Source organism: Mustela nigripes, chromosome 1 (genome assembly GCF_022355385.1).
Source record: "Mustela nigripes isolate SB6536 chromosome 1, MUSNIG.SB6536, whole genome shotgun sequence".
Lineage (NCBI taxonomy): Eukaryota > Metazoa > Chordata > Mammalia > Carnivora > Mustelidae > Mustela > Mustela nigripes.
This window is the reverse complement of record NC_081557.1, coordinates 118,715,307-118,739,630: the sequence shown is the minus strand read 5'-3', so window position 1 is coordinate 118,739,630 and position 24,324 is coordinate 118,715,307. Positions and strand designations below refer to the sequence as shown.

The window sequence follows — 24,324 nt, the reverse complement described above, 5'->3', positions numbered from 1 at the left end:
GATGAGCAAAGTGCTGCCAGTGATGCATTTAGTACTAAAAGACCATGTCACAGGGATTCAGGAAAGTTTCCCCAGGAAAGAGATGATAAAGTTGAGATGTGAGATATTAGAATGTTGGATGCAGAGTGAGGGAGAAGAAAGTGTTCCAGGAGAGAAGATAGTGTGTACAAAGTTCTGGAGGGAGGACAGAAGAGGACTGGAAGAGTGGCCAGTGGCAGAGTGGCCAGGATGGGCTGGACAAGGAAGAAGCATCCAGATCATTATAAGGACTTTTAAGACCCATGAAGGCTTTAGAACTTACTCTATAAGCAACAATTTAAAGTTTTGAAGCAGGAAACTTACATAATCCAATTTTAAGTGTAAATGTATTTGCATGTGTAAACAAAGGGGAAATTAAATTTATATAAAATAGAATTCAGAGATCATAAGTGAAGATATAAGTCTGAGTAACCAACCCCCAAAACAAAATGCAGAACATTATGAACATACTAGTAAATTCCCCTTTGCCAGTTTCCAGCCCATAATAAAATTTGTTTGTTTGTTTACTCTGGCAACAACATGGAGAATGGGTAAAGGGATTGGGGGCAAGAATTGATGGGACTCTACTTGGGTAAGTAGCAATGGGATGAAGAGAAGAGAAGGAGCTCAATAAAAATCTGGGAGGTAAAGTTGGTATCTGCAAAGGAACAGGGGGAGGAGCAGTAAGTAACATCCCACAGATTGCTGGCTTGAACAGTTGGAGAGATGCTTAACAAGCCTGGGGATGAAGGATCTGAAAGTCTTTCCAGAAGAGCTGATGTGCAGGCTGCGTTTTGCAAAATCCATGAGAGTTAGCCAGGTGAGGGAAGTGAAAATTACATTTTAGGAAAGAAATGATAAAGGAAAATCTCAGGGAAGATCCTAAGAATGAATAGAGATGGGACACCTGGATCTAGCTTCTCCTTAAACATACCCCAAGACATTTTAGTTATGTGCAAGAATAAAATCTCATTTCTAAGTCTGTTTGAGTTCCTGATGTAACAAAGAGAGTTGTGACCATAAGGAGAAAATTGAGAGGGATGGGAAAGGAGATGAGAAGGGGCTCTGGGTCTGGGATATCGAGACCCAGCCCAACACTACTTGGGAGAGAAGTCAAGGAAGAGCATCAGAGTGTCCAGGCACAGAGGCTGGCCTGCATCACTTACCCCAGGACTATAGACAGGGACAGCACCCACCAAGTAACACTAGACTTGGGGACTGATTCCTTCAAACACCTGCATCAGGATTCTACCCCACAGAAACCCTGAGACCCTGTGATCCCCCTCAAATCTAACAAGTAGCAGAGCTACCTGTCATCCTTTCTCAGGGAAGAGACAGCACAAAAGCACACTCCAAGCTGGGGACAGAGGAGACACATTCGTTTCATGAATTTGGAAGTCATTTTCTATGGATAGACATGAAAGTCATGCAACTGGAAAAAAAATCCCTTAAGAATACATGAGCTGTGAACATTATGCTGAGTTCATGAAAGAAGCCCATCACAAAAAGGCAAGTACATGTGATTCTGTTTATATGAGGTATCCAAAGTAGTTACCCTCATAGAGTCAGCATGTAGAACAGTGGTTGCTAGGGTCTAGGAGAGGAGTGTGGAGGATTGCTCATCAATGGATATGTTGTTTCAGTTACACAAAGTGGATAAGTTCTAGAGACCTACCATACAACATAATGCCTGTAGTTAACAAGACTGTCTTATGCACTTAACAATGTATTGAGGGTAGATCTTGTGTTAAGTACTACCATACTAGAGTTTTTAAAAAGAATATGTGGCTTAGAAGGATAACAGGGTAAGATAGAGCAATGGACAACACCAACATGTAAGGAAAAAATAGAGGAAGAGAAGTCTTCAGAGAAGGCGGCGAGGAGAAGGATAGAGAGATCCTTTGGGAGGAAACAGTTCATGGAGGGTGGAAGAATGGGGTAATTGTTTGATGGGCATTAAAGAGGGCACTTGATGTAATTGAGCACTGGGTATTATATGCAACTGATGAATCCCTAAATTCTATCCTGAAATTAATAATACACTATTTATTAACTAACTTGAATTTAAATAAAACCAAAAAAGAAAAGAAAAGGAAAGAAATGAACTGAAATGAAATGAAATGAAGTCAAGAAGCATCAGCCAAGGATGATGATGATGAAAAGGGATCCATTATGAAGGAACCACACGTTGAAAAGGGACACCCTCCATGAGATAAACAAGAATGCAAGGGTTGCTGAAAAGAGAATGGGTAAGTTGGCATGAGGAGCCCGAGGCCTCATGGGAAGGAAGGACACCACTTCCCCATCCCTTTGTCCCTAGTAATTTGCAGGAGTGTAACTAAGTGGCCCTAACCAAGTTCTTCCTCATGGGAGAAAAGGTAGTAAGGGCCCTGAAGTCCATGAGGGTAGCAAAAGTGGGTCATGAAACCCACCCAGCATGATGAAGCCATGGATCTAATAGGAATAATGACTTTTAATGGTTAAAGTGGTGGATGCTGGAAACTTGGGAGCTCTTACTTCTTCCCTGGCACAGGGTAAAGCTATGACCTGTGAGCTTTCACTTCAGACCAGAAACTCCCTTGCCAGGCCCAAACCAAAAGAGACAATGATGTCTGGGAAGGTACCAATGGAGGCAGCCCCATGATCAGATGGCTCAGCTACCAACCCCAAGAGAAGAGACTCAATCCCTACTCATCTTGGCTGTGGCTTCTTGGGTACTGAACTAGAGGACACCCCTACAAACCTGTTTTCTGCACCCTGAAGAGAAATCATGATGCAGGAAACTGGAAGTCACAGATACTACTGGCCAGCCAAGAAGAACGGATCTAAGACCAGGTCTTGATTGGAGGAAAATCCATGAAGACATGAAGACAACAACTCCATGAAAACATGGAGACAAATCATTGACTGTGAAAGGAAGGAGAGAAGTGGGGATTGGGTTAAAGGAGATGTAGGATGGGGGACATTTGTGAGTGTTCACAGGAAAGCATGAGAAAGCTCACCACCTGTGAGGAGAGGTTGGACATTGTAGGAAATGGATCAAGACCCCTGAAGCAGGTGTGGGGGAATGAAACCCAGAACCCAGCTGGAGAGGAGGGGCCATGAGGAAAGAAGCCTGGAAAAAGCCACCTCAAAGCAGGTCTTCATGACCTCACAAAGCTGGCACACTCACCTCCAGGGTTCCAGAAACTCTGCGTCAGTCCTGGCTAGGTCTCCTAGTAACTGGATGCAGGGACCATGGCACTCTTAACACCACAAGGAGTAAAAAAAGTCTTCCAATTTCAGGTGAAGAGAAAAGACAGCTTTTAAAAGAGTTTGCTCAGATTGGTAAAATGGTGTGCTGTGTGTGTGAGAAGTGGCCCCTCAATGGTTCTCCCTCAAGGTGTCTACCTTGGACATAACTCCTTTCTTAGCACACCACCTATGAGCCCTCCAATCAGTTTGTGTCAGCTGGAATGCCAGGCCAACGTCTTAGCAGCCTTTGGAGCTTGGAGGTTGTTTTCCCAGCCTACAGGAATAGAGCCTGGCTGGAGCAAAGGAGGAGACAAACACAAAGACTATGTACCTTCCTCTACTCTGAGAAGGGCCAGGGAGATCCCTAGGGCTTGTTACCATGGGATGCCACCTCTCACCAGATAAACTCAGGGCCCTGTGAGCCTTTTGAGCTTGTATGCCAATGTGTGTGGTTGTGTGTGTGTGGTTGTGGGGTGAGGGGTGGAGGGGGCTCTTGCTTTAATGCCAGGAGAGGGCAGATTTTGTTGATTTCTCAGAGCCAATTCTGAGGCCAAAAGACATGAGCAAATGGGGATGGCCTTGTGGAGTAATGAGGACCAAGTGCAGGACCTGGAGTTCTCTGCAAGCTCCTTGCAGAAAAGGGCTGTCCACAGAGGTGTCTCAGGGCACTGCTGTAGAGATCAGGCAAGAGGACCCCAAGCACAGATTAGCTTCTGACCTGCAGCCATGAATTGATGGGCAGGCACCAGGTAAAGGCTTTCTTGGTGGAGTCTCCCTCCCCATCCTCGCATGTGCTTTCACCAGCAGCTGGAGATCACCCAGGCAGCTCTGATTCCCGCAGCCAGAGCTGCAACACTCCCATTTTTGGTGGGTCTCTACTTCATGCTGCACCTTGACTTACCTTGTCTTTAAAAGGCACTTGCTTCTCCTACATCTGTTGACGTTCTACAGGAAACTTTCTGGAAAAGCAAAACAAACACTCAGGTGAATTGGGTTCTTACAGTTAGGACTCTGATCAAGCTCCCCACTGCCCCCACACTAGTCTACTAAAATGCCTGAATTTTCACCAAGTTAGACACATTCCTTCTCCTACAGCATAACCTCACCAAGCCTCTTTGCAGTCATTTACAGTTTAGCATAAATTTCATTATCAGATCAATACCTCCGGGACAACTAGTTGAGAATAGACACAGAGAGAAGTCAAATTTTGTCTTCAGGAAGAGGAAGGAGGGACCATAAATCAGGACTTGAAGCCTGCTGGAGGCATACAAGCTTAGAAACTATAGTGTCTAGCACGAGAACTCTCAGAGGAAGGAGAGGTGTTAGAAAAAAGAACACATTCCCAGAAAGGAGAGGGAAAGCTGTCCAGAAATGAAAGCACAATTCTGCCCAGGCATACCCACAGTCCTGGTTACTCTTCAGGATGATGGGGAGCCCTGAAGACCCGGTAGGGTTTTGCTCAATGAGGTTGGCATCTTGATTTCTCAGTCTCACCCACCATCCCTCATATCATGCCCTGCAGAAACCAAAAGGTAGGGAACACCTACGGAGACTGCTGAACTGGGAGGAGTTTGACGAAGTGAGAGACTCCCGCCAAAGCATTCTGCTGGATACACTCTACGAAAGCATCATCTTTGCCGTAGGCAAAGGCTTCCCTTGGGTGGAAGTGACCAAGGTGGTCAAGTTCACAGAAGAGCTGCTCAAGGAAACCAAAGGTATGGGACATCTGGAGCAGGAGTCAGCGAGGCTTTCTAGGGGATAGGGGTCAAAGCCCCCCCACACACACCACCACCAAGGTCCATAGTCTCAGGAACTCTCTGAGGAACTGGAAGCCCCTTCCTTTCTTCCTCTGACATTTAGTATCCTCACATGCTCATAGATAATATTCCTGTCTAGGTTTCTGGAAAGCGAAGCAAATTGAATGTCTTTCCTGGGTCTTTTCACTCCATCTCTCTGGCTGAAAATTTTGCACACACCAAGTTGTTCACATAACAGTCAGGGTGTTTGTCTCTTGGTCAGTCATTTACACTTTGGTGTGACTCTCATCATCAGATCAATACCACTGGGGCCGCTTGCTGAGAGTAGGCTCAGAGTAGAGTCAGGTTTTATTTTGGGGAAGGGAGTAGGGGCCATGATTCATACCTTTTGTTTGGTTTCATTTTGTTTTTACTTACATAAACATGTGACTCCTCTGTTTAAAACCCTACACTGATTCCCCATTGCATTCCTGAAAGACAGCAAATTGTTCCACATATCAGGTTTTGGTCTGCTGAATGTCTTGGAGAAATCCATCAGCTTGCTGGCAGGGATGGGGTAAAAGCAGTCAAGTGAGTTTAAAGAGGGAGCATCTCTCCCACCCCTGCCATGCCTTCATGAGAAGAGCCATCTCCTCCTGGGACTCTAGTGCACAAGAGATGTGATCACACCGATCTATCTCTTGGGCTGTGAGCAGCAGATTCATTCGTTAAGCAAATATCTGGAACAGCCTCCCTTGGGTCACCATCATTTTAACACTCAGCCAAGAGTCACTAACAAGTGCTAAAACCAGTGGCTGAATGCTTGATGAGAAATGGGATATTTACATATTTCCTCCCCACAATATTCTTGCTGATTATAAAGGGGGAAAAGAATACTTCTATGTGAGGGAGCCTGGCAGACATCTCCTTCATCAAATGATCCAGTCAACATCATCAGTAAAAGTACACACTGTGAATCATGTTCCACCTGGTAGAATGCAAAAGGAGAACCCAGCATCCTTCAGTGATGGTTCTAGGAAGGACTCAAAACATGATCTAATCACAAGAAAACGTTGAATTAGTGGCACTGAACAAAGTCCCTCTCCTGTGAGCTTCAAAAATATTAAGGCCCTGAGAGCCAAGGTAAGACAGAGGAGCTGTTTTAAACTGAAAGACACCGAGATTTGGCCACTAAACTTGACACGTGGCCTCAGTTTGGGTCTTTGTACATCAGAGTAAAAAGGATGTAAAAAGGGAACAACAGGGAAAATGCAAATGAGGTCTGGAGATTAAGCAATAGCGGTGTGTCAAGGGAGATCTCCTGATTCTGATGAGTGTGGTTGTGAATGCCCTGTGTTAGGTAACGTACATGAAAGCAATCTGATGATGGGGCATTGTGTGGGCTGCTTATTCTTTAAGTAGTTTGGGAAAAATTTCTTTGTACTACGTTTTTCCAATTTTATTGAGATATAATTGACATATACCATCGTATACGTTTAAGGTGTGTGGCATAATGATATGACATATGAACATATTGCAAAATGATTACCAAAGTAAGGTGAGTTAACATCCATCACCTCACATAGTGACAATTTTTTTCTTGTGAAAATGTTCAAGATCTACTCTCTTAACACCTTTCAAATATACAACAGAATTGTGTTAACTACAGTCGCCATGCTGTACATTAATTCCCAGGGCTTAATTATCTTATAATTGGAAGTGTGTACTATTTGAACACCTTCATCCTTTGCCCACCCACCTCTGGCAACCATCAGTCTGTTTCATTCCGCTTGTGAGATCATACAGTATTTGTCTTGATACCCTTTCGGTTTATCCACACTGTTGCACAAGGTAGAGTTTCTTTCTTTTTTATAGCTGAGTAATATTTTTATGGCTGAAAAATATCATATTTTCTTTTTTTTGGTGAAAAATGTTGGTTTATTAAAGCATAGGGACAGGACCCGTGGGCAGGAAGAGCTGCTGCCAAAATATCATATTTTCTTTATCCATTCATCCATTGATGGACTGTAGGTTGTTTACATGTCTTGCCTGTTGTGAATAATGCCGGCGGAAACATGCAGGTACTGATATCAATTCAAGATAGTGAGTTTTTTTAAGGACTTTATTTATTTTTTTATTTGACAAAGAGAGACAGTGAGAGCAGGAACACAAGCAGGGGGAGTGGGAGAAGGAGAAGGAGAAGCAGGCTTCCCCCTGAGCAGGGAGCCCAGTGTGGGGCTCAGTCCCAGGACCTTGGGATCATGACAGGATCCAAAGGCAGACACTTAACGACTGAGCCACTCAGGCGCCCGCCCCCAAGATAGCAATATCACTTCCTTTGCATATATGCCCAGAAGTGGAATTGCTGGTTCATATGGCAGTTCTACTTTTAATTTTTTGAAGAACCTCCACACTGTTTTCCACAGTGGCTGCACCAGTTTTCATTCCCACCAATAGTGCATGAGGGTTCCCTTTTCTCCACATCCTCACCAACTTTATTTCTTGTCTTTTTGATACTGGCATTCTAACATGTGTGAGGAGGTATCTCATTGTGGTTTTGATTTGCATTTCTCTGGTGATGAGTGATATAGAGGTTGTTTTCATGGACCTATTGGGCATTTGAATATCTTCTCTGGGAAAATGCCTATTTAGGTCCATTGTCCATTTTGATTAGATTATATGGGGTTTTGCTATTGAGTTGTAGGAGTTCATTGTATTAACACCTATCAGATATGTGTTCTGCAAATACTTTCTCCTATTTCATAAGATGCCTTTTCATTTTCTTGATAATTGCTTTCGCTGTGCAGAAGCTTTCTACTCTGATATAGACCCACTTGTTTATTTTTGCTTTTGTTGCTTATACTTTAGGTGTTATATCCAAAAAAATTAAAAAATCATGGTCATGACCCATGTCAAAGAGGTTTCTCCTGTTTACTTGCAGGAGATTTATGGCTTCAGTTATGCTATTTTTTAGTAGACTATTTCTTAGCACAGCTTTGGGCTCACAGCAAAATAGAGCAGAAAGTATAGAGATTTCCCACAGAAACCCTGTCCCATATATGCACAGCCTCCCTCACTATCAATGTACCCCATCAGAGTGGAACATTTTATTACAACTGATAAATCTACCTTGACACATCATTATCACCCAAAGTTCGTAGTTTATATTAGTGTTCATTCTTGGTTTTGTGCATTCTATGGATTTCAGTTAATGTATAATGTCATGTATTCACCATGAAAGTATCACATAAAATAATTTCACTGCCCTAGAAATCTTCTGCAGTCCATCTATTAATTCCTCCTTCTCTGCCAATCCCTGGCAACCACAGTATTTTTTTTTTTTTTACCATTTCCATACTCTTGCCTTTTCCAGAATGTCATATAGTTAAAAGTCATAGTCTTTTCATATTGCCTTCTTTCACTTAGTAATATACATGTAAGTATCCTTCATGTCTTTACATGGTTTGATAGCTCATTTCTTCTTAGGATTGAATAATATCCCATTGTCTGGATGCACCCAGGTTTATGCATCCATTCAATCTACTGAAGGACTTCTTGGTTGCTCACGGATTTTGACAATTTAGAGCTGCAATAAATACCTGTGTGTAGGTTTTTATGTGGACATAAGTTTTCAACTTCTTTGGGTAAATAACAAGAAATGAGACTGCTTGATTGTAAGGTAGGAATGTGTTAGTGCTGCTGTTGTTAGTGTTGCCAAACTGTCTTCCAGAGTAGCTATGCCATTTTGCATTCCCACCAGCAATGAATGAAAGTTCCTACTGCCCCACATCCTCACCAGTATTTGGTAGTGTCCATTTTCTCAACTTCGGCCATTTTAATAACTGTGTAGTGGTATCTTGCATTTTCCTGAAGACATATAATAATGATCACCTTTTCATATGCTCGTTTGCCATATAGATAGATAGACAGATCTATATATCTATACATCTATATGTATATCTATATATATATAGATATATAGATATATAGATATAACTTCTTTGACAAAGTGTCTATTAAGTTTTTTACACATTTTTCAAGCAGGGTGTTTTCTTTTTGTTGAATTTCTAAAGTTCTTGGTCTGTGTTAGATAACTGTCCTTTATCAGGTATGTCTTTTGCAAATATTTTCTCCCAGCCTGTGGCTTGTCTTATTGTTCTTGACAATGTCTTTTGCAGAAAATTTAAATTTTAAAGAAGTCCAAATTACCAGCTCTTCTTTCATAGACTACATCTTTGTGTTGTATCTATAAAAGTCATCACCAAACCCAAGATCATCTACGTTTTTTATATATGTTATCTTCTAGAGGTTTAATAGTACGATATTTTAGATTTAGACCTATGATCCATTTTGAGTTAATTATTGGGAAAGGCATGAGATCTGTATCTAGATTCCATTTTTATACATGTGGATGTCCATTTGTTCCAGCACTATTTGTTGAAAAGATTATCTTGGCTCCATCGTATTGCCTTTGCTCCTCTGTTAAATATCAGTCACATGTATTTGTGTGGGTCTGTTTCTGGACTCTCTCTTGTGTCTTCCCTGTTCATCTATTTGTCTATTCTTTGGCCGACCATACTGCCTTGATTATATACTCTTTTTGAAACTTTTCTGTATTTCTTTATTTTGAAATTTTTTACAGTCTAATATTTTTTAAAAGATTTTATTTATTTATATATTTATTTGACAGAGAGAGAGAGATCACAAGTAGGCAAAGAGGCAGGCAGAGAGAGAGGGGGGAGCAGGCTCTATGCCAAGCAGAGAGCCCGATGCGGGGCTCGATCCCAGGACCCTGAGATCATGACATGAGCTGAAGGTAGAAGCTTTAACCCACTGAGCCACCCAGGTGCCCCTCAGTATAATATTTTTTTAACATGTGGCATATTTGAGGTCCTCTGCTGGACTTCTGTCCAAGGCTTCCAACCACTGCCAAGCAAATAGGACACACGACGCCCTGTCCCTCATACATGATATCCCCATCCCTTATGTGCCCAGAGTTCACCCACCAGTCCCAGCATCAGTAACTCAATGCCCCTCCTTAGTCTTACCACTTTTCACCGGCTCCTTGTCCACCACTGTTTCTAACCCACCTCCATCTCTTGACCAACCCACAGCTTTCAAATCTTGTACTGCATCTTTTCACTAAACAGTATGGTGATTTTGTTCAGACACAAATAAAATCCCACCACTCCTCTGTTTCAAGCTATTTAGGGGCTGCCACTGAATCACACATCTTATATGCATGTGGATTAGACTCTTTTTATTTCTTAAGCTGCTCGTGTACCCTTCCTTCCCTTCTCTCCTCCAAACCAGTGATCCCGGTCTGAAGGCTTAAGCCAGACATGGCACTGCTTCTGGGCTGACTTAAGAGATAACTGTATCCCATACAACCCCCCACTCAGCCCTCATCGCTGCAGCCTTCCTGGCATCCCTCTTGGTCCTGTTCCCTGCTGCTCACAGCAATGCACAGGTACCAGAGTTCAAGCCTGTCGGCTCAGCTCTGTAGTGGCTCATGGCCAGAACAAACACTGACGAGCGGGAAGAAGAATGTCAGCCCCAAGCAGGTGGGAACTCGGGCTCTTTCAAGTTTCCATCAGAGACTTCCACAAACTGAGTCTGTGAAAGGCAGTCAATGATGATGCAAACCAAACTTCAGACTTGGGAGATTAGCTCATACTGGTGCTTTCAGCATTTCTGGTTATCGCATAACTTGACAGCACAGCCTAGCTGTGCCTTGTGGATTTCTAAAACCGTGCAGTTGGAAGGACATTTGGTGATCTGGGAACTTCATTCCCTCTACTGCAGGGAGCCCCTTCAACCAGCCAACAAAGTTCTTCAAGCCTCTGCCGACACCCTCCAAGCTATAGGGTGCTCCCTCCTTTTGAAACAATTTATTCCGTTGTACAACCACTCCTCTTATTTGGAAGTTCCTGTTTATATCTAGCTACACCTGTCTTCTGCACCTTTTACTCAAATGATCAAAGTCTGTCCTTTAGAACCAGAATGCAGGACCTGCAGATATTTCCTTTGCTTCATAAAATGTGACTATCATGTCTTTACATTTAGACTAGAAATCCCCAGGCACTTTTGCCTTTCTTAATATGAAATCATTTCCATAGACCCTTTCCCTCTAACCCCCCACCACTGCCATCTTCTTTCCTGCCCTTCTCGGGACATAATTGTGATTGCCAATATTGTTCTTAAAATATATCATCCAAATCCAAATACAAAACAGCCTGCAATTTGATCAGTGAAGTGATTAGGGATTTTATCACCTCCTCTGTCCTGCTGATGATGCTCCTGTTTATATAGCCTATGGGTAAGTTTACTTAATCAACATCAAAGTCACATTGATTTATATTGGGCAGGCAGTCCCACATGGGAACTATTTTTCCCATCCTGCCCTTGTGCAATGGCAATTTTGATTATTCATGCAAGACTTTACAATTATTCCTGCTGATTCCATCTTGTCAGTGTTGACCATCTTTCCTTCCTCCTGACATCTTCTAAATCTTGATCCTGGGCTCTCCAGCTTATGAGTTCTTCCTCTTACCATTAAATCATCCCCAAATCTGAGAAACATGGTTGGTGCAAACACAGAATAGGAACAAGCTCTTGGGTGGGCCCCTCATGCCTGAAATTTAACTCACTGAAAACAGAATCCATCCGAAGGCTCAGCACCTAAAGGGAACATTCCAATCTTATGTCAGTCCCTTACTGGATATATGGTACTTGGCAAGTCACATCACCTCCAAGCCTCTGGTTACACATCTAGAAAATGGGAAAAGCAAGAATACCCACTTCCTGGGATTGTTTTAAGGATTAAATGAGGTTATATACATAAAGCTCATAATGTGAATTTGGTGCCTAGTAAGGATTCAGTGAGAGCTAGCCATTATTCTTAGGAGGGGACCATAGGGACAAAGGCAGAAGACTTGAGAGAATGATGTGATTCAGAGATGGGATGATCAGAAGTGGCTGCATGCACTTGGATGCAGCAGCCAGGACAGATCAGCCTCCACAGGTTCAGAAGCAGCATCAGCTTCCTCCCGAGGGCAGCAGAGATAATCTGAGGCCCTTTCTCCTCAGACGCCAGCACTAAGGCAGCTGACCCTGCATCACAGGGAGTAGGGCAGGAAAATGCGCTGAGAGCAAAGGGGCTGGCACTTCAGCCAGAGGCAGTCCAAGGAGGTAAAGGAAACTAGCAGACTTGTTTGGTAAGTGGGGAAGTGAGAAAGAGGCAGGCAAGCTCAAACAATGAGTCTGTTACCTGGGTTCCCAGCTCCGCTCCCAGGTAACAGACTCATTGTTTGAGCTGACTCTTGAGAGTAATACCACATGCTGGCTGTGATTTGCAGGGAGTGACAGTGGGTTGTGCTGGGAGCACCCATGGATATGGAGCCACTCTAGAACCAGGCGTCCTGAGCTAGGTCCTGCTCACCTTGGGTCCCCCATGGTGCCATTCAGGATGATGCCTGTTGCTCCTGAGGATGATCAGGCTGGCCCAGATGATCTTCATGCCATACCCACACTGCTTCTCAGAAATCCAGTACAGGGACACTTGCAAGAGCATGAACAAGTTCATTAGTTCTCTCGAGATAGGGGATAGAATTTCAGCTGAAGCTTCCTTCTTCCATGGGAGTGTCCTCCTCACTTTATAGTCAACACCAGTCTCAAGCTGGATTGGTCCTCAACATTCCTGGTGCCCTGGCTCAAGTCCTGGTTCTGCCATTTCCTTGCTGTGTGATCCTGTGAGGATCCCTTAACCTCTCTCTGCTTCAGATGACTGTAAGGACAAGAGGAGGATAGGAATCTCACCAACTTCATGGGATCATTGCAAGGATTAGATGAGTTCATTTATGTAAAGCACTTGGAAGAGTGACTGGTACAAAGAAGCCCTGTGAATGTGCAGTTGGTTAGCCATTGTTATTATAATACCCATTCCTCGGGGATTTCAGGCGCTCCCATGGGGTCTGTTGTCCATCCAGAAGTGTAGGTCTTATCACTGCAGCAGGAACCAAACCTATAGCACTGTTCATTGAACGTACCTGGTTTGCTCCTCTTGGCTTTGTTCCCCAAACCCCTGTCTTTGCTTACTTAGCTCTGTTCCCACTCAACCCAATTCCCGACCCGACCTTAATCTGTTCTTTCTCTACCGCCTGGTGTTGTTTGAGCCAAGCTACCCAGGTCTAGACCACATTCTCTAAGGAGTTGGTCCATGTACCCTTTGCTCCTTCCTGTGCTTACCAGCTCTGGGTAGATTCCCCTCCTAATCCAGGATACAATGCCAGTGGGAGCCAACTGAGCCAGTGTCCAAGTGGACAAAGGGGCATATGACATCAGCCCCATCTGCTGGAGGGTGTTTCCAAATGTTCTCTCTGTTCAACCTGCCCCTGCCGAGGCCCTGTGCACCACCTCTGAGATGCCCCTTGCGCTGATCTTAGAGCCCAGGGCCTCTCAAACTCCCACACCCTATTCCATCCCCTCACCCTGCAGGTCCCCAGACTTTGCCACCCAGAGCCAGTCTCGGACCCTCCCACATCAGGCCCAAGTTTGGCCCCCTCTCTCCATGGCCATGGCCACACCTTCCCAAGGTCCTCAACACTTCATAACTGGATTTCTGCATTTGTATCCTCTCTGGGCACGCACATGCATACAATCATCCTCGCCACTGCCACCAGCAGTGGCTGCCTCATTCTTCTCAAACCCTGTGTCCATGGAGGTATCCTCCTTCCTTATCTATTCAGATCTAAACTCTTCCCTTAAAGAGCCATGGTTAGACAGCAAGAAAGACTAGACCCTGAGGAGGCTGGATCTCCTGGAGAGGGGTCTATGCCCACTTCACTTTTCTCCCTCTATCTGTGCCTCCATGCCAAATGCAGCATGTGGCACGCAGTAGGTGCTACATGAAAAAAAGTAATATTAATTTTTAATTAATTAATTAATTTTTAAATTGGTACCCCTGGAAATGATATTTCCTGTAGGCAGAGAGGAGGTTAGGGTGCTTGACTTGTCCAGGGTGACTGCCTTGAGTGTTGCGTGTCCAGGTGATGTCAGGGGGATTAGCTCTAAACTCTGCACTCAGAAGATTTGGTTTGAAATTTCACCTCCACCACTTATTACTGGAAATAATTATTGGAAAGGTTACCTTCATTTCCTCGGCTCTAAAATGAGGGTCATAACAGTTCGAACTCCTAGTGTAGTTGGGAGGATTAAATGAGACAGGGTCTCCTAAATGTATAGCACAGTGACAGGCACATAGTTAATGCTCAATAAATGTTAACTCCCATGTGCCCATGACACACAGACGGGAGATGGGATGAACAGAAGGTGCTGGCTGTCCAGGATGAGAAGCTGCTGCTTGACATCCCTCAGAGGGCTTACTGTCTGCGAAATTTCTTGTCTTCCCCTCACCTTGCAAGCAGGACTGCAGATGTATTCCAATCACAGGCCAGCAGAATGGTGGTCCAGACAACCTCAAGCCCAGTGCCTAATGGAGCCACCCCATACCCATGACCTGCCCTTGGGCACGTGTGTGAAGAAGTGCCACTGCCCGAAAGCATAAGGGGGAAGGCATCTGTTCACTACCCTTGTTAGGGGATCCAGGCAGCAAGGGGCAGGAAGAGCTGTCAAGACAGCAGGTCAGGTCGCCAAAGAGTTGTAGTGCTTCCCATCTCACATCCCACCCTGCCCCTCAGGGATCCACATCCCACCCATCACAGGTGGAGAGGTGCAGGATTCAGACCTGGCTGGCCAGCTCACATGCAAGCTTCTGTTTCGACTAATGTCCACAGGAGACTGTCACTCTTCTCAGAAGGGAACATCTCCAGGGATTTCTTGTTGTTGTTATTGTTGTTGTTGTTGTTGTTGTTGTTGTTGTTGTTAATCTGAGGCTAAGGATGGTTGAATCCTGTTTGCATACTAGATAACAAATCTGGCTGATAGTATTTAAGGAAGCTCATGTTTGTACAACAGTGATTCAAAGCTTTGACAGGACAGCTGCCAGCCTGGCTTAACTCCTGGCCCATTCGGGCCTTGCTACCAGGAGGGAAAGAGCTGCCCTTTATTCAAACGCACAAGCTGATTCTGTCCTGGCAAATGTCTCACCAGGATGATCCAGGCTCAACCCCAGGCCAAAAGAGAGAGTCCTGTCGACCTCACCTCCACTGCCAGCCTACAGGAAGCCCTGGGCAGATCCCAGCCTGCTGTCTCCATGGGCTGGAGGGAAGTCACCAGGCCCAGCACAGAGAAACAACAAGCTGCTGCTCTGTCTTAATGGGAAGAAATCGCAGGAAATGGGCATATTTTGCACACCCTGTTGAGTCTCTGGGAAAGGAGAAGAGACAGGTGTTGGGGCATATGGGAACCCTTGAGGTGTCCAACTTTGCATCTGGGAGTGGCAGAGATTTGGGGTACCCAGAAGACCCATACATCCTATCTTTGACTGACGCATTGCAGCAGGTGAGGGGTGAAGGGAACAGCCTGTCTTGCCTCAGACTTCACCTCTGATGCTTTCCCTACACATCTGGGCTAGAAGAACCTCTTTCCTTCTGGTTTGGCCCCATTTCCTGGGGCTTTGAGGAAGTGAGCCTTGATGATCAGTTGGTGGAGGCATGAGATAGGCAGGGGAGTGCTCAGTCAGTCATAGCCCCCTTTTGGTAGTTCCATCCATGGCCACTCCTGATTCTCCAGGAAATGTCATCTTGGCATACATAGGATTGAAGGCAGCCATACCATCTGTCTCCAGAAAACTGGGGCTAGCAGGAGGCATTACTTCCCCAAGGTAATCTATGCAAGTACTTCCTACCAGAACACTCATGGCCTTGCCCCGGCTCTACACTAGCAGCCCCCTGAGTACCCAACCCCATGTCAGGGATCCTCCAGTGATTCAGGACTAGCACAAGCTGAGAAAAAATGCACTTTCACTCTTCTTGGAAAGTAGCTTGTCCAGCAGCCTTCTCCACGGTGGCCTGAATCCCATGTCTCTCCCATTAGACCTGGAGAAGGAGCCTTTGGTGACAACTTATTTGTTGCTGGAGAGTGGAAGCTTCCACAAAGGCCATTGATTGAAATCTTGAGAGAGCATTTCTTGGGACAAATGGGCAATTGCCCTTCCAGAGCTACCTCCGTGAGTCTGTCAGTCTGCTGGGGCTGTCATAACAAAGTACCACAGACTGGGCAGTTTCAACAACAGACATTTATTGCCTCCCAATTCTGGAGGCAGGAAGTCAAGATCAAGGTATCAGCAGGGTTGGTTTCTTCTGAGGCCTCCCTGAGGCCTCTCTCTTTGGCTTTTAGATGGCCACCTTCTCCCTGTGCATATCACATGACCTTTCCTGTGTGTGTGTGTGTGTGTGTGATAATGTCCTATTTTCACAAGGATACCAGTCATATTGAATTAGAGCTATCCACATGATCTCATTTAACCTGAATTATCTCTTTCAAAGATTCTATTTCCAAGTACAATCCCGTCTAGAGGCACAAGGGTTAGGATTTAACATATGAATTACGGGGGACACGCTGTTAATTCAGCCCATACACTAAGGTCACAGCTCTCTAGGTGAGACTGTTAGGCCAGAAATCAAGACTGTGCCATAGAAACCTCCCCCAGCCTTCCCTGAGGGACATACGCCCTGCAGAGGGAAGAACAGTGAGGACTCTATGATCCTGGCATTTTCCCATGTAACATCTATAAACCTCACTGTGATCTTGCATCACAGACATCATTTTAATCATGAGGAATTGAGGCCCGAAGAGGTGAAATAACTTGGCCCAGATCACACCTCCAGTAGATGGAGTTGGGATTTGAATCCAGGTCCGTCTGACAGCAGAGCACATGTCCTGCCATGTGACCTTCCATCTTGACCGAAGGGATCTGTACATGGGCTACATGAGAGTCTAAGAAGCATGAAACCTGGGAGAGCACCCCATGGTAAGAGTGGAATGAGACTGCTGACATGCAGGAAATGCTGAGCACCTGGAAGAACAAGGTGTGGAACACCTGGGGGTGGGGCTCCTAACTGGGTCATCTGGAGTTACAGCATGTGACTGGGATCCTGCCCCTCAGTAGGATGGCTCCAAAGTGGTGGGTGGTGCAGGCCCATCTGAGAAGAGGAGCTGTGTCCTTTGGCTAATGTGTTCTGGCCCATGTGTGCCACCTGTGTGTGGGCGGGTCGTACTGGTGCCCTCAAACCTGACCTCTGGCCCTTTGGAGTGACCTCATGCTCTACCTCTAACTTCCCATGTCCTTCCCTAGCCATCTGGACATCAGCGGGGACAAGGCCTGGGGATGGAATAGCCTGTTTTTAGTCTAGGTACAGTTCCATGTCCCTGAGACCATGGGATTACTTAGTCATTTTCAACTCAGGGATGATGACAACAAGGATGATGATGAAGTTTTGAAGTCAGGATTCCCTTCACTAAACTTGAGACAGCTGCAGGGCTTGGCCCACAGCACCCTTAGATGTGGCTGCAGAAGACTGTCAGTTCAATCAAAAAGGAACCTAAGAGATCACCTGAATTAAGCCGCACCAACACCACCACACACACATTATTCAAGAATCCTCTCACCAGCCAAAAACCTCCTCACTCCTCAAGTCTAGACTGCTCCTTTAATAAAGCTCTTGCTTCTAGAATGTTCCTCCTGCTGCTGAATTGAAATGGGTTGCTTTGAGCCTTCTGCCTGAAGACTTCTGTTTGTCCTCCAAAGCCTCCTCCCTGAATCAGTCCAATCCACCCCTCACTCAGCCATTCTCCAGCAAACGTTGCCAGGGCACTGTGTGAGGGGATAGAGCCTTCCTTATGTGCTAAGGTCTCCTCATAGATCATCCCTTTAATGTTCACAGCAACTGTAGATGGGTGGGTACTCTGTACCCATTTCAAAATGAGGCAGCTGAAGTTCAGAGAGATTAGGTAACTTACAAATTATCACACAGTAAAGGGCAGAACCATCACTAACCTTGAGATCTTTTGGCCCCAGAGTCTGTTCTTCCTGCCAAAGTTCTTTAGCATTAAGCTTACAAACTTCTTATACAGACTCCTAACTATAAAAAACAAACTCATGGTTATCTGTAGGGAGGTAGGCGGGGTTTGGGTAAAATAGGTGACAGGGATTAAGGAGGGCACTTGTGATGAGCACCGAGCACTGGGTGATATATAGAAGTGTTGATTCAATATATTGCACACCTGAAACTAATATAACAATGAATGTTAATTAAGTAGAATTTAAATAAAAACTTAAAAAAATAAAAAACTTCTTTTTTAATGAAAAAAAGTCAACTTCTTGAGGAATGGGAATGAGGAACAGTGAGGGGGTGCTTGTGCTAAAAAGCACAAGTGGCAAAAAGAAGAGTTTTGGCAAAAGCCCATGACAATCTAAAATACATGGCTCTGTATTTGCCCTTTGATCCCAGGAGAGTGAACCATGAGAAAATAGTTACAGGGTCAACAAAGTCTTTCTAATCCCGCTGTTGGGGTACGTTTTTTTCTGTAATGTGACTATTGGTTTATCTTAAAAACAAAAGCAAAGCACCTATTAGGCAGGAGAATAGTAGGGAGGTTCCTCAAACAATTAAACATAGTATTGCCATGTGACCTAGCAATGCCCTTTCTGGGTCTAACCCCGCCCACCACTCAAGGAACTGAAAAAAGGGACTTGAACAGATATGTGTCCTCCCATGTTCATGGCAGCTTTGTTCACAATGGCCAAAAGGCAGAAGCAGCCCATCCATAGGGATTTACATGTCCGTCAGCATGTGAATGGATAAACAAAATGGAATGCATACATAAAATGAAATGTCACTTGGCCTGACAGAGGGAGGAAATCTAGATAACTTTTTTTTAAGATTTTATTTATTTATTTGACAGACAGAGATCACAAGTAGGCTGAGAGGCAGGCACAGAGAGAGGAGGAAGCAGGCTCCCTGCTGAGCAGAGAGCCCGATGCAGGGCTCCACGTGGGGCTCGATCCCAGGACCCTGGGATCATGACCTGAGCCGAAGGCAGAGGCTTTAACCCACTGAGCCACCCATAATGTCCTCAAAAGTTATCTAGAATAACTTTTGAGGACATTACGTTATCTAGATAACGTTAAGTTATCTAGAATAACTTTTGAGGACATTACGCTAAGTGACATAAGCCAGCTACAAAAGACCATGTTCTGTAGGATTGTATTTGCGTGAGGTATCTTGAGTAGTCAGATTCATGGAGGCAGAAAGGGGTCTTGGTTTCCCATCTCTAGCATGAGAGGACTAGACTAGTTCAATAGCTGTCAAAATGTGCTCCTTGGTCTGAGAGACCATTTGCCTCAAATAAATTTGAGCAATATTGCCTACACTCTACGATTTTTGGCCATTTGCTGAGCCCACCAGCGAATTAAGGGCTCCATTTAATTTATTTTGGTCCAACATATCTTCAAGGTCTCTGGCTGCAGAGTTCATTTCTATGTAATACAGATTGCAGAACATCCTTTGGAAAACCATGACAGAGAGGACTGGGGGCTCCTTCCAGTGTCCACCTCCAAGGGTCTACAGAGAGAGTCCATGGCTGGTTGAAAGTGGGTGGTTGGGTCAGGCTGGGCTTTGAATTCTGACTTCCCCACCCCACCAGCTATGTGACCTTAAGCAAATTTCTTTACTCCTTGAACCTCGGTTTCTCTCATGGGTAAAGTGCCTACACTTGCCTCACAGAGCTGGGAGGGATTGGGTGGAGCCTGAGATGACCCAGGGCACATGGGGCCCAGTGGGAACTCCCCAAACAAGAGTCCTCTGCTCCCTCAAGGAAAGCATACCCTGTCTTCTGAGCTGTCACTGTCGTTGGCACCTTGGTATTAAATGAGTTTGGCAGAACCTTACCAGGAGCAGAGAGATGGGCAGGGGACAGCATTCAAAGATGCAGGATGGGAGTGGAGATGTGGGTCCTGTGCTTTTGTCTGCTTCCCACTGTCCCATACCAGCCCTATAGGTGCTCAAAAAGGTAAGCCATCCAGGCTGCAGCCTGACTTGGCTCCTCCCCTTTGAGCCAAGGCAGGGGCAAACAAACTGGTTTGTCAGGGGGCACTGGTGGCACCTGGATCCTCCCCCTCACTCCCACCTCACTGTTCCCAACCCTTTTGGGACGTGGCACATCTCCCTTGCTTTCACACAGCCTCAAACTCCACATATGAGGGGCACTGGGAGGAGGACACCCACAGTGACTGGTCCAAGCCCAGTGGCTTTTTGCCCTGATTCTGGAGCATCTGGTGTTTTCACCCCACCCCCGCTCTTTCCCAGCTTATTGCTCTCCTCCACTCCTGTGCCTGCATCCCCATGCAGGTGCTGGCCTCCAGGGGTTTGGGGACCGTCTTCAGGAAGTTCCCAGCAGCCAATGCAAATGAAGGCCCCTCCCTGTTATTGAAGAGCAACTTGCACGTACAGATCTGTCCCCCGGCAGCTAGAGGCTTCTCTCTGAGACTTAATCCTTGGCTTTCTGAGTCATCAGAACCTCCTCAACCTGCAGCAAATGGAGAATGGTCTGAAGGCCAAGAAAGTGTGTCTCCTGAGCCAGCTTGGGATGATCTTTGCTGAAAACCAGAGCTGGTCAAAGGAGTCTTGGGGCTGGAAGTTAAAATCCAGCCCAGGGACTCCTCCTGTGATCATGGAGGAGGTCCATACTTGGGTTTTATGACCATAAGAGGGCACCCGCCAGGATGACAAGTAGCTGGGAGCACTTGCCAGCATTTGCTGAGGTCACTCAACATGACTGGACCTTCAGACCTCTTGGGTTTTTTTAAAAAGAATTTATTTATTTATTTGAGAGAGAGGGAGGGAGGGAGAGAGCATGAGCCAGCACAAGCAGAGGGAGCTGCAGAGGGAGAGGGAGAAGCAGGCTCTCCCCTAGGCAGGGAGCCCAACAGAGGCAGGGCTTGATCCGAGGACCCTGGGATTATAACCTGAGCTGAAGGGAGAATCTTAACCTACTGAGCCACCCAGGTACCCTGGCCCTCAGACTTCTTGATTCAAACCTGGGCTCTGTGCCAGGAGCTAAATAAAGAAGACCAGGGACCAGCCCTGACAAACCAGGCAGTTATGGCCAACCACACGTCTGGAAGACGCAAGTGATCCCAGCCCCACGTACTCCAGACCAGGCTGGAGGAGAGAAAGGGCACTTGCCAGGATGTTCATTTAGCTCTGTGGAGCTCAGAGAAGACGCAATGACTCACCTCGTGAATTTCAGTCGCTGCTACACAAATCTGGAGTCCGGCTTTGATAACCAGAAACCAATGACCTCACCCTGGTCCCCCAGCCTCTGAGATTCCTTTACTGATCGTGCCTGCCATCCTCTGCACATCACCACCATGCTTTTGAAATGCCCAGCTGACCTCTCCCTTCCCCTCTTCAGACCTCTGAGTGGCTCTGCAGCTCTCAGCCAGTTCATTTCCTTTCAGAAATGTGATGGTTCTTTCTTTGCACACACTCCCCAGGGGGGAAAAATGCATGTGAAATTCTGGATGCAATTTTAGAAGTGCTAGTTAGCCTCGTGGCCCATCCTGGGGTCCACAAATTCTGGTTGAGGAGCCCAGCTTCTGTTTTGAAGTCCAGCTTTTTCATGTGACATACACAAGCTTGGCCTTTGCAAACTGAAGACACAAAGCCCTTCTGTTCCCCCAGGCAAGTCCCCCAGACTCCAGCTTTTCCTCCCAGAAACTCTGAGCCATGTGGATCATGCACATGCCCACGCTGTACCCTACTTGCATCCAGCCTTTATCCCTGTGGTCCCTTCTCCAGGAGTGCTCTTCCCCACCATCTCCTGCCAACCTCCCCATTCTTCCACTCTGGGCTCCCAGTATCCTTTTTGTTGGAAGCCCTCCATGACTCCTGGCCCCCAGGATCCTGCATCAGGATGCCTTCTTCATGCAAGCACCCACTCCATCTCCTCATGTTTCCCCTTCCTCCTTGCCACACTGCAGGGCCTGGTTTTGCCTCCACCGGGGTACTTGCTTTGCATGTTTCTTTTAGAGGAGTCTTCAACTCTTGTCATGTCATTATGTAATGTACATGAGTACTATTTAAAAAAATGGATGGGACACCGGGGTGGCTCAGTGGGTTAAAGCCTCTGCCTTCGGCTCAGGTCATGGTCTCAGGGTCCTGAGATGGAGCCACACAACAGGTTCTCTCTGCTCAGCAGGGAGCCTACTTCCTCCTCTCTCTCTCTCTCTGTTTGCCTCCATGCCTACCTGTGATCTCTGTCAAATAAATAAAAGTTTTTAAAAAATGGAGTCTTGTATATTCTGTATGATATTCCATACCCTCTCCAAAACCAAAAAAAAGAATAGAATGACAGGCCCACTGGATCCGAGCAGCACAAAGCTTGTATCTATGCAGGAAGGGACCTAGTGGCCATGTGATAGGTGAGGGGACTGAGGTTCTGAAGACAGGTGCTGTGTGTAAAGGTCGCTTAGCAGAATGGGGCATCTGGGGGCTTTGGCTTTATCCTTTACCAGGTGAGAATTTCATGACTCCCTGCATGTCAATGTCTGAGTTTTTTGGGCCCAATCTAGCTCATAACTGAGGAACAGCCATTCCCAAGCTAGCCCTCTTGAGTCAGCACTTCCTTTTTTGAGATGTGTGTGTGTGTGTGGCTGGGGTTCATGCTGCCATGAACAAGGGAGTACAAATAGCTCTTCAAGTCCCTGATTTCATTTCCTTGGATATATATTCCGAAGTGGAGTCGCTGGATCATACCGAGGAGGCATTTTAGACATTTTTCCTTAATGATCCACCCCTTTGAAATTTTAACATCATAAATATTCTGATTACATATTGTAGGTACATCTGCTTTATATATATATAAACCATATTCTTTCTATTTAATTTAGAGTTAAACTAATGAGTCACTGAACATTATATATATCAAAAACTAATGGGGTGTACTAAACCTTAGCTAATTGAATTTTAATTTAAAAATTAAAAAAAAATTTTTAAAGGTGACTAAAATTTTTAAATTAAATTCAAAATTTATTTTTTAATATTTTATTTATTTATTTGACAGACAGAGATCACAAGTAGGTGGAGAGGCAGGCAGAGAGAGGAGGAAGCAGGCTCCCCGCTGAGCAGAGAGCCCGATGCGGGGCTCGATCCCAGGACCCTGGGATCATGAACTGAGCTGAAGGCAGAGGCTTTAACCCAGTGAGCCACCCTGGCGTCCCTAAATTCAAAATTTAAAAGGTATCAATAGGTGGGAGCACCTAGATGGGTCAGTTGGTTAAGTGTCTGACTCTTGATTTTGACTCAGGTCATGATCTCATGGTTGGGTTTGAGCCTCATTTCTGGCTCCATATTCAGCAGAGTCTGCTTGGGGATTTTCTCTTTCCCTTGCCATCTGCCCCTCCCTATCTCCCCACTCATGCTCTCTCTCTCTAATAATAAATAAATAAATAAATAGATTTTTTAAAAAATTTATAACCAATAGAACTTGAAACACTGAATCAAAAACTAATGAAGTATTTTATGGTGACTAACATAACAATAAAAATCTTTTAAATAAAAAATAAAAATTGTCAAATTCTAAACTAACATTACAACTGTACCTTCTAAGTAATCTTAATGTAATTTATTTATTTATGTAAATTGTGATTATCAAATTACATGTTCAAAGAAGCAATTTATGTTTATGCATAATAACAATGCTTCAAATCTTAAAATGTCATGCAAAAGTGTCATTTCTTTGACAAAAAATTTACAAAATTAATTGTTTTAGTTATTTTCAATAAACTTAAAACTTTGGGGGGGTATTTTATTTTTTATTTTTTATAATGTTACATTAGTCACCATACAGTACATCATTCTTTTTTTTTATATATCTTATAAACATATAATACCTTTTTATCCCCAGGGGTACAGGTCTGTAAATCACCAGGTTTACACACTTCACAGGACTCACCACAGCACATACCCTCCCCAATGTCCATAACCCCACTCCCCTTTCCCAACCTCCCAGCAACCCTCAGTTTGTTTTGTGAGATTAAGAGTCACTTATTGTTTGTCTCCCTCCCAATCCCATCTTGTTTCATTTATTCTTCTCCTACCCCCTTAACGCCCCATGTTGCACTCCACTTCCTCATATCAGGGAGATCATATAATAGTTGTCTTTCTCTGATTGACTTATTTAGCTAAGCATGATACCCTCTAGATCCATCCACGTAGTCACAAATGGCAAGATTTCATTTCTTTTGATGGCTGCATAGTATTCCATTGTGTATATACACCACATCTTCTTTATCCATTCAACTGTTGATGGACATCTAGGTTCTTTCCATAGTTTGGCTATAGTAGACATTGCTGCTATAAACATTCGGGTG

The 24,324-nt window shown here is 45.0% G+C and overlaps 1 protein-coding gene across 1 annotated transcript in view; it reads left to right on the top strand.

Annotated features, from left to right (window-relative positions):
* Positions 1–3,234: 3,234 nt before the first annotated feature.
* C1H8orf74 (chromosome 1 C8orf74 homolog) overlaps positions 3,235–24,324 on the top strand; it is a 36,772-nt gene continuing 15,682 nt past the window's right edge. Inside the window, exons 1-2 of the mRNA XM_059409745.1 lie at positions 3,235–3,303; positions 4,775–4,967. Of these exons, the coding sequence (XP_059265728.1) occupies positions 3,256–3,303; positions 4,775–4,967 (241 nt within the window). The 5' untranslated portion in view covers positions 3,235–3,255. The remainder of the gene's footprint in view (positions 3,304–4,774; positions 4,968–24,324) is intronic.